The sequence below is a fragment of the Lucilia cuprina genome, chromosome 5 (genome assembly GCF_022045245.1).
Source record: "Lucilia cuprina isolate Lc7/37 chromosome 5, ASM2204524v1, whole genome shotgun sequence".
In the NCBI taxonomy this organism is placed as follows: domain Eukaryota; kingdom Metazoa; phylum Arthropoda; class Insecta; order Diptera; family Calliphoridae; genus Lucilia; species Lucilia cuprina.
This window is the reverse complement of record NC_060953.1, coordinates 51298311-51307354: the sequence shown is the minus strand read 5'-3', so window position 1 is coordinate 51307354 and position 9044 is coordinate 51298311. Positions and strand designations below refer to the sequence as shown.

General features: G+C 27.2%; 1 protein-coding gene across 1 annotated transcript in view; it reads left to right on the top strand.

Moving 5' to 3' along the window:
- The window catches only part of LOC111677238 (band 7 protein AGAP004871-like), a gene marked incomplete at its 5' end in the record, with an annotated part of 26282 nt that overhangs the window by 1816 nt on the left and 15422 nt on the right, over positions 1-9044 (top strand). Inside the window, one exon of the mRNA XM_046952536.1 lies at positions 8456-8559. Coding sequence (XP_046808492.1) covers positions 8456-8559 — 104 coding nt within the window. The remainder of the gene's footprint in view (positions 1-8455; positions 8560-9044) is intronic.

Genomic DNA, 9044 nt, shown 5'->3' with positions numbered 1-9044 from the left:
TCTAGTCTATTGTCTAGTCTATTGTCTAGTCTATTGTCTAGTCTATTGTCTAGTCTATTGTCTAGTCTATTGTCTAGTCTATTGTCTAGTCTATTGTCTAGTCTATTGCCTAGTCTATTGTGTAGTCTATTGTTTAGTCTACTGTCTAGTTTATAGTCTAGTCTAGTTTAGTCTATGGTCTAGTTTAGTTTATAGTTCAATCTGTAGTCTAGCCTATAGTCTTATCTGTTCTCTAATAAATCGAAATTGTCCATATTCTAGGTGATAGCCTAGTCTATAGTCTAAACTATTGTCTAGTCAGTTGTTTAGTTTAGAATCTAGTCTATAGTCTGACGGAAAATTAGTATTTTACTTATTTTGTAAATTAGAATTAAAACATCTTTTATCCCATTTATGTATTGAGGCGTATACTTTTTATTTTAGTAATTACCTATATAATTCATACGCTCTCAGATTTAAACTTTTCTATATTATTGAACATTTTAAACATTTTATGTAGATTTTCACGTAGAAACACAATGGTATTTAAAAAAAATACAAAATTTCTTAAGAAGGTAAAAAAAGTGATCTTTGGAAAATCTTTCTTCGATTCAACGCATACATATAGAATTTCAATTAAGTTCCATTGAAAAAATACAATAAAAATGCTTTTTAGCATCACGTAGAAGCACACATAAAAAAAACACGTAAGTCGTTTTTGTAGGCCATACAAATAATTTTAAATATTCTAAAAGTATCCAAAGTTAAGAGTTTAAATTGTGTACAGATGATGCTGGTAAGGAGTTTTAAACATTTATTTGTGCGAAGTATAGTCAAGTAAATGTTAAAGGTATTTTTAAATAATTTTTTAAAGTCAAATTTAAAAACAAACTACAGTTGTTCGTTTTGAGGGTAAATTGTAGTGATGCTATTTCAACAGTATAAGTTATAATTAGACTCTATTCCTATATTAGATCGTCCTCTTTCTTTCCTTTACCACAAGTTGGACATTTCTAAATGCATTAAGTTACAATATTTTTTAAATATCAAAACCAATCTGAACAACATAATTCTTTACAAAACTTTTAATTTATATAAATTTTCCAATCTGCATACTCCCATAATTTATCTTACTAATTATAATATCCTTAACTCTTTCAACTTCCAAAAACTGCCAACAGTTTGTTAAAAGTTTACTTTAAAAAGTTAATCAACAACAAAAGAGAAACACAAATAAAAGTGTCATTAAAGACTAAGCATCCTTTTAAGTACAACCTACACGCAAACTACACAAAACATACCCAATAGAAACTCAGAAACTTTATCATTTAGCATCCTTCAATTAATTAATAAAAACATCCTTAATGTTTTAATTGCACACAAAAAAATAAAAGCTACATACATAAAAAAACAAAACATTTCCGTTGTGTCAAACAACAGTTAAACGGAAGGAAGCTTTTTACTTATTTTGTTCCCTTTTATATTTTTTCTCATTTTCAAATTAGCTTACGCACTTTAAAAGCTTTTGCTGTTCTGTATAGCTAAAAATTTCCTAATAAAAATGTGCTTCTAATGCAACAAACAACTACGACAACAAGAACTTGAACATGAAAGATGTGACAACAAGTCGTATAAACAGGAAGAGTTTTTTTTCGAAGGTTTTGTTTCTGTTACAACAAAAATTGAAGTTTAAATGCGCAAGTTTGATGAAAAGCTGCAATGATTACAAAGAGATGTTGTCTCAATACTACTACTACAGCAAAAAAATTGAGAACCTTAAATTTACTCTTTTACAAATAAGAGAATTAAACAATTTCCTCTGCTGTATTGAAAAGTGTCGGAAAAAAATTGTTTGTATGTTCTGTATAAACAGTGTTTAAAGGCGAACAGATGTCATACAAAGTTGCTTTTCATTTTCAACTCAATTAACTTCATTGAGAAAAACTAACAACTACAACAACACATTTCGTCTTGTATCGTTTCTGTATATGAGTAAATGACGTATAGAAAGGATGCCAAAGCATTCAAACATCTAGTTAGTTTTGAAATACTGGTCAAACCGTGTAAAACAATTTTATTCAGTGTGTAACGCATTGTAAAATAATGAAAATTTCGTTATAGATTTTTGCCGCCGGTTATTTATACCCAAAAGATATTTACTAAACAAGTGCTTTATAAATTTCTATTTATTCTACTTTTACCTGTTTTGTATTTGTTTAAATTAAAAACATACTTAATAATCAAATACATTGCTTTCGTCTCTTAACAAACTAAACAATTTTTAATATATTTAGAAATGTATTTTATTATTTTTTCTAAAAAGATAAATTACCTTTCATCTGCACCTAAAACGTCCACCTAATGAGCTTTTGAATAGATGCCAAAATCATAACCGTATAACACTCTGGTGTATAATTTTTTAAACATCATATTATTGCAACACTTTGCAACATACTTTAAAAGAAAAAAATTAAAAACGTATATGACGTTTAAAAACCCAAACTCAAATATAACCAAGCCAAGTGAGAGAATTCTTTCCGTTTCTTTGTAGTAAAAACAAAATATTAAAGTTAATAAATCAAACTGCACTTTACACTGGTACTATTGATAGTAGTTGTTTTTTTTTCACACTAGTTTGTTTAAATATTCCAGTGATAAATTGTATTGTCTATCTATTCATATAGTACAATATCATATATAAGTATTTTTTCACATTCTTTTCAATTCTTTACCATTCTAGCGGATTCAATTCAATGCAATTCAAATCAATTGAAGTGGTTTTTATTTGTTAGTATTTTGTGTGTTTATGAGTTTATGTGTAACTGTCAGTGTTTTAATCCTCTGTATATGAGAGTGTATTTGTATGAATTTTTAAGTTAATATAAACGACTCTATATAAATCAAGTGTGTTGTTAAAATTTTATTTTGTTTTAAACGTCATTTTCATCGCCAACATCGATCATCATTATCGTCATTGTTAGCAGCAATGATGACCAAAAACATGTCCATAGTAGATCAGAGAAGAGCGACAATTGTACCCATTAATCAACATCGTAAGATATAGTATATATATTAACGTATTTTTATTTGTTTACATGTATGTGTATTTTATATATTTCATATGAATGTGTATTTAATAATGTTACAGTAGTAATAGTCATAACCAGAAACTAAAACCTGAATAAGTACTGAACTAGAATTGAACTAGAACTGAAGTAAAACTGAACTAGAACTGTAACTAGAACTAAACTAGAACTGAACTAGAACTGAACTAGAACTGAACTAGAACTAAACTAGAATTGAACTAGAACTGAACTAGAACTGAACTAGAACTGAACTAGAACTGAACTAGAACTGAACTAGAACTGAACTAGAACTGAACTAGAACTGAACTAGAACTGAACTAGAACTGAACTAGAACTGAACTAGAACTGAACTAGAACTGAACTAGAACTGAATTAGAACTGAACTAGAACTAGAAGTGGACTAGAACTGAACTAAAACTAAATTAGATCTCAGCTCATACTATTGGCAACTTCGTTACTTTATCTCCAGTTGCTTAAGAAATACCAAATTACTTCTAAAACAAACAGTTTTTTAATTAATTAATAATCAACAATACTTGTCAATACTTGAAATATTATTTACATATGTATTAATTTTAATTATGTTTAATAAACCGTAAATATGTGTGTTTATGTATATTCTCTTCTAAGCTTCCCCATATTCATGCAAATATTATTTCAAACATATATTGATATAAATACGTATTTACATATACCACATATACTTATATATATTTATTGTTTCACACACAATTTTATGCAATCATAAATATTTTCTCTTTTTTATATTCTTCACATTCTTCTTCTTTAATACGTTGAAACATTCGTTTGTTGCTGTTAAATGTTTCATCTAGTTTTTTGTGACATGAACAAACATATGACATATTTACATAAATATACTATACAAATAAAGAAACTATACCAACAAGAATAATAAAACAAACTATAAACATACTTATTATGTACTTGTTTTATGCAAGTACATTTGTACATATAATGGCTAGTATCCTTTTGTTAGTGTCAGTCTATGCGTGAGGGTGTGTATATGATTCTCAATGCCTTTACATAGCTTTTGATGATAATCTTAGTCAATTGTCCTTTAACATTGTTAAGTGCTGTAATTCTGGTTAAATATTTATGTGACATGTGTGCATGTATTAGGTTGATACAAATTATGTAAGAACGACTAAAAAACAAATAGAGTCATAAAACATATATTGTTTAATACACATGAAATGTTTAATATGTTTTACCTTTAAAAACATACATATTTCGTAGGTAAAAGAAAGAAATTGCTTAATCAGCACAAATTGTTTAATGGAAATAATTTTAGGATGTTTCAATTTTATTGTAAAAAGTGATTATATTAAATTAACAACATTTTCATATGTGTTTTTTATGAACGTATACGTTATAAAAAATTCAATTGGAGTTAAACAATACTCATACGTAATGTGTTCAACAGCTTTATAAAACCTCAGTAAAAGAGCATAGAAACGTCAATTATGATTAAAGACTAGATTGATGAGTAACTTGGACCACAATTAAAACTACAGCAAAATTTTGGTTAAGACGTTAGTCAAAATTATTCTTCGATAACCGAGAGAATATATTCTACATTTCAAACTTTTGGAAACACAAAGAATAAAATAATAGTAAAATCTATTTACGAAACTATAAAAAGGAGCTTGTTATATATAAACCAGACTATAGTGTTGACAATACACTAGAATGTAACTTTTACTGGAGACCAAACTATAGTTTCGACTATAGCCCAAGTTATTTTTTCGACTGTAGACTAAACTATAGTCGAGACTGTCAATCACATTCAAGACTATAGTTCCGACTATAGCCATACTATAGTTTCGACAATAGACCAGTTGTAGCTACGACTATAGTCTAACTGTGAGCAAAACTATAAACCAGTCTATATGTATTCTCAAGGGATAAGTCTTGACAATATACTATAGACTTTGACAGTAGTATACAGATCAGACTATATTCTCAAATACAAAGAAGACTATAGTTTCAACTATAGAACAGACTATAGTCACAAGTATAACATAGACTTAAATCTCTGATATTGAATAGACTACCATATAAAAGGAAATTATCAGGATTAGAGACAAAGCTGTATTTTCGATTATTAGCAAAATTGTAGTCATACAAAAAATTGTATTTCTTCCCAAAAATCTTAATTTTTTATTGTAAAATCAACTCGTATTTCAAAAATATTAACAGTAGGGTAGAAGGGGGATTATAAGCCATAGGGGCACATCTGCCAATAGCGAATAACTTGAAAACGGAGTAATCGATTTTATCGCATTATCAAATTTTGTTTTCGTTTATCGATTATCTATCATCCCTGAAAATTTGAAACATTAACTTTACATATGATGGGAGTCAGACATGATTAATTGTTTTTCAAAGGGCTGTGAAAATATTTCACTGTGTGAACTTTTTGTGTTACTTTTTTAGTTTTTGTGATAGAAAAAAATTTTTGTTAAGTTTTGTGAAATAAACAAGAAATATCTGGTTTATTATACATTGTTTAATGAATTAAAGTATAAAACAGCAAAATAAGTTATCATTTTTGTAATTTTTTCTTTTATTTTACTAATGACAAATCTGTCCCATCCCCTTGGCGCATTCACCCCATGGATGTCAGTGCGGAAAAGTTAAAAAAAAATATGTACATGAGGATGACTTAGGAAATTGAAAGGAATAAAACTAAAGCCAACATATCTAAGTATCCGAACCAAGAAAAAATTAAGAATATGTATTGTGGTTTTAATTTGAGGCCGCTTAAAAACAAAGTGTCGTATGGTCCCCCTTCTACCTATTGTTTTAGTCTAGATATTTATATATAATATAAAAAAATTTCTCATTCTATTAAAAACAATCAAATAAACAATTAACATACTATAGGCATCACCCTAATAATACTTACTTTGACACATATATTCATTTATGTGTGCAATTAATTCATAGATGTAATAATGACTTAATTAAAACATCTGTAATCAATGTAACCTTGTACAGAAAAAAATTATAACTTATCTTAAATCTTTAATAACTACAAATTTTCTAATTAATGTAAGAGAACGACATTACAAACCTACAATGTATTTAACTTTTAAATAAATAATTTAAAAAATTGTATAGTCAATATTAACCTAATGCGTTGTTATTATCCTATACAATCATTTCTATTCTATTACTAGTAGTTGGGTTAAAATTTAATATATTTACTTCATTAAATTTAATATTCCTAACGATTATGAAAAATTTTATATATAAAATATAAATATTTTTAGACTTTTTTATTTTATATATCCTTGATACTACAATGACTTATTTGTCTTATCATCCATTTAATATTAATAACCAAATGCTTGTTAAATAACAACAATGGCAATATAAATACGAAAGGTCCTTCTAGAGTTTATTTTTTCCAATTTCCTTTATGTTTTATTATATTTTTATTTTTTGCTCTTATTTTCTGGTTAAACAATGTCAACTGATGATGACATCAAAGTGTATTCATCTATTGTGTTTTTGGTTTGTTGTGTTTTTTATTATGTATTTTTTATTTTTATTTATTTGTTTTTGTTTATCACTACTCGTACACTCGTATATAAACTTGGTATGGTGACAAAAAAAAAAAATTGTTCTCTACAAGTTGTCATACTGTTAAGTCTAATATATTGTTAAAATGAAAAAAGAGTAAAAGTTTTTGAAACATTTTCTTTTTCAACAAACAAAAACAAGTCAAACCTTTTAGTGCCAGCATGTTGCTGCTGAAATTAAACATAGAATACTATTGTAAAAACAATTTTGTTAACATCCTGTTTAACATGAACTAAAAATAATTATATTATATTGAATAACACTGTGACGTATGAGTGTTATTTTGGTGGTTTCTTTAATTAAATATTACGTATACGTCAACGAACAGATTACAGTTGGTGTTGTAAAAAAATAAAAAAAAACACTTGAGACAAGTCCGAAAACTTAAAGACTTGACTATAAGTAATACTGTAGTCAAGTCTAGACAATACTATGGCTATTAAAACAATATTTGAGAGTATGTACATAATTTAAGACGATAGCCAAGGCTAAGGCTATATGGAAACTGTGGTCATGTCTACAGAGGATACTATATATTTATATAGTAAAGAATATCATTTAGAGTGTAGACAAGGCAATAGTAGAGCCCATAGCCAAGATTTAAGTCGAGACTATAGTGAATATTTTACTATGGTAAATACCAAAATATGTGAAACTGAATTCTACACGACAGAAGATACTTTCGTCAGTTTAGTCAAGGCAACAATTAAGATTAATCAAGACTATACACAAACCATTTGACGAAACTATAATTAAAACTACTTCAAAACTATAGTCATGACAACAGATATTAGAACATATAGCAAAAAGAGACCAGACTATAGTGTCGAAGAACACCAGTCAATAGCCTCGACTATAGACCTCTCAATTGCATCAACTGTAGGCCTCTCAATAGTCTCGACTATAGGCTAGACTATAAGCAAGAATTAAGATTAATCGATACTATACACAAAACTTTAGTCGAAACTATAGTTAAACTACTTCAGAAACTATGGTCATGACTACAGATAGTAGAACATATATTAACAATAGACCAGACTATAGTATTGAAGAACACCACTATAGTATCACAACACTTTGTAATAAAATATTTCAACATACATATTAAACATAAATTTTCAATCAAACAAATGCATGATAAATAAATAATTTTATTTAAATAAGTATCGAAATATTGTAAACAAATTAATTTTTCTCTCAACTCAAAAATGAAATGTATCTTAATGGATTGCAATTGAGTTTGTTGTATGATTAACAAAACTAAACGAAAATTACACAAAAGCCAATGTTGATGAATGTTTTATTAAAATCAATTATTTGTTGTTAGTTTCACTTTTTTGTCTCAGCAAAAAAAAAAAAAAAACAGTAGATGAAAATAAAGATTTTTTAGTTTTAACACCAAAAAAATCGTATTTTCAGATCCAGCACCAAAGCACGAAACACGTATTGTCTATCTAAATATTAGTAAGTGATTGTGAATACTAAATGAACAAATTTAAAAATTTAACAAAACTAAAATCACGCTATCAATTAAAGAACACTGCAGCTTATAGCAAACAAAAATTTTTACTTAATTCTTACTAATAATTTTAACATATTTTTTTTTTATTCTAAAAACTTTAAACTCTAATTTAAATAGTTTAAAACTCAAGTTTAAGTATTAAAAAAAAGTATATTCCCCCATTTTATACATACATACTACATACATAGGTATTATAAACTTTGAACTGTAAGATAAAGGTCCTATATAATATCACTCAATATTTATTGTCTATTTGCAGCTGAAGAAGATACAACGGAAAAATCATCAACATGTGGCACAATATTAATATTGCTCTCGGTGGCTTTGTGTATACTAACACTACCTTTTAGTTTATTTGTTTGTTTTAAAGTAAGTCACGTTTTGTTATATTTCTATTTTGTATTATAGTATATTCTCAACACTACTATACAACTACGTATATATGTATATCAGCACAATAAATATTTTCCACTCTTACACATACAAATACTTGTATTTAAGCAGACGAAAAAATATAATATTTGTATTGGCCTTCATCACACAAAGAAAATAGCACAGCAATATTTTCCTATTGTCTAGTTTTGGAGGTTTTAATAAACAGTGGATTTAACTGAAGGAAATGTTACAAAAGACAGGAAATAATTTTGAACTTTAATAATTAAAACTTGTTTAAACTATTTTATTAAGAAATAACTTATAAGAATAATGTTTCCTAGATTGATGAGAAGTAGAGAATACAGTCTGAACTAGATCTGAACTAGAACTGAACTAGAACTGAACTAGATCTGAACTAGAACTGAACTAGAACTGAACTAGAACTGAACTAGAACTGAACTAGAACTGAACTA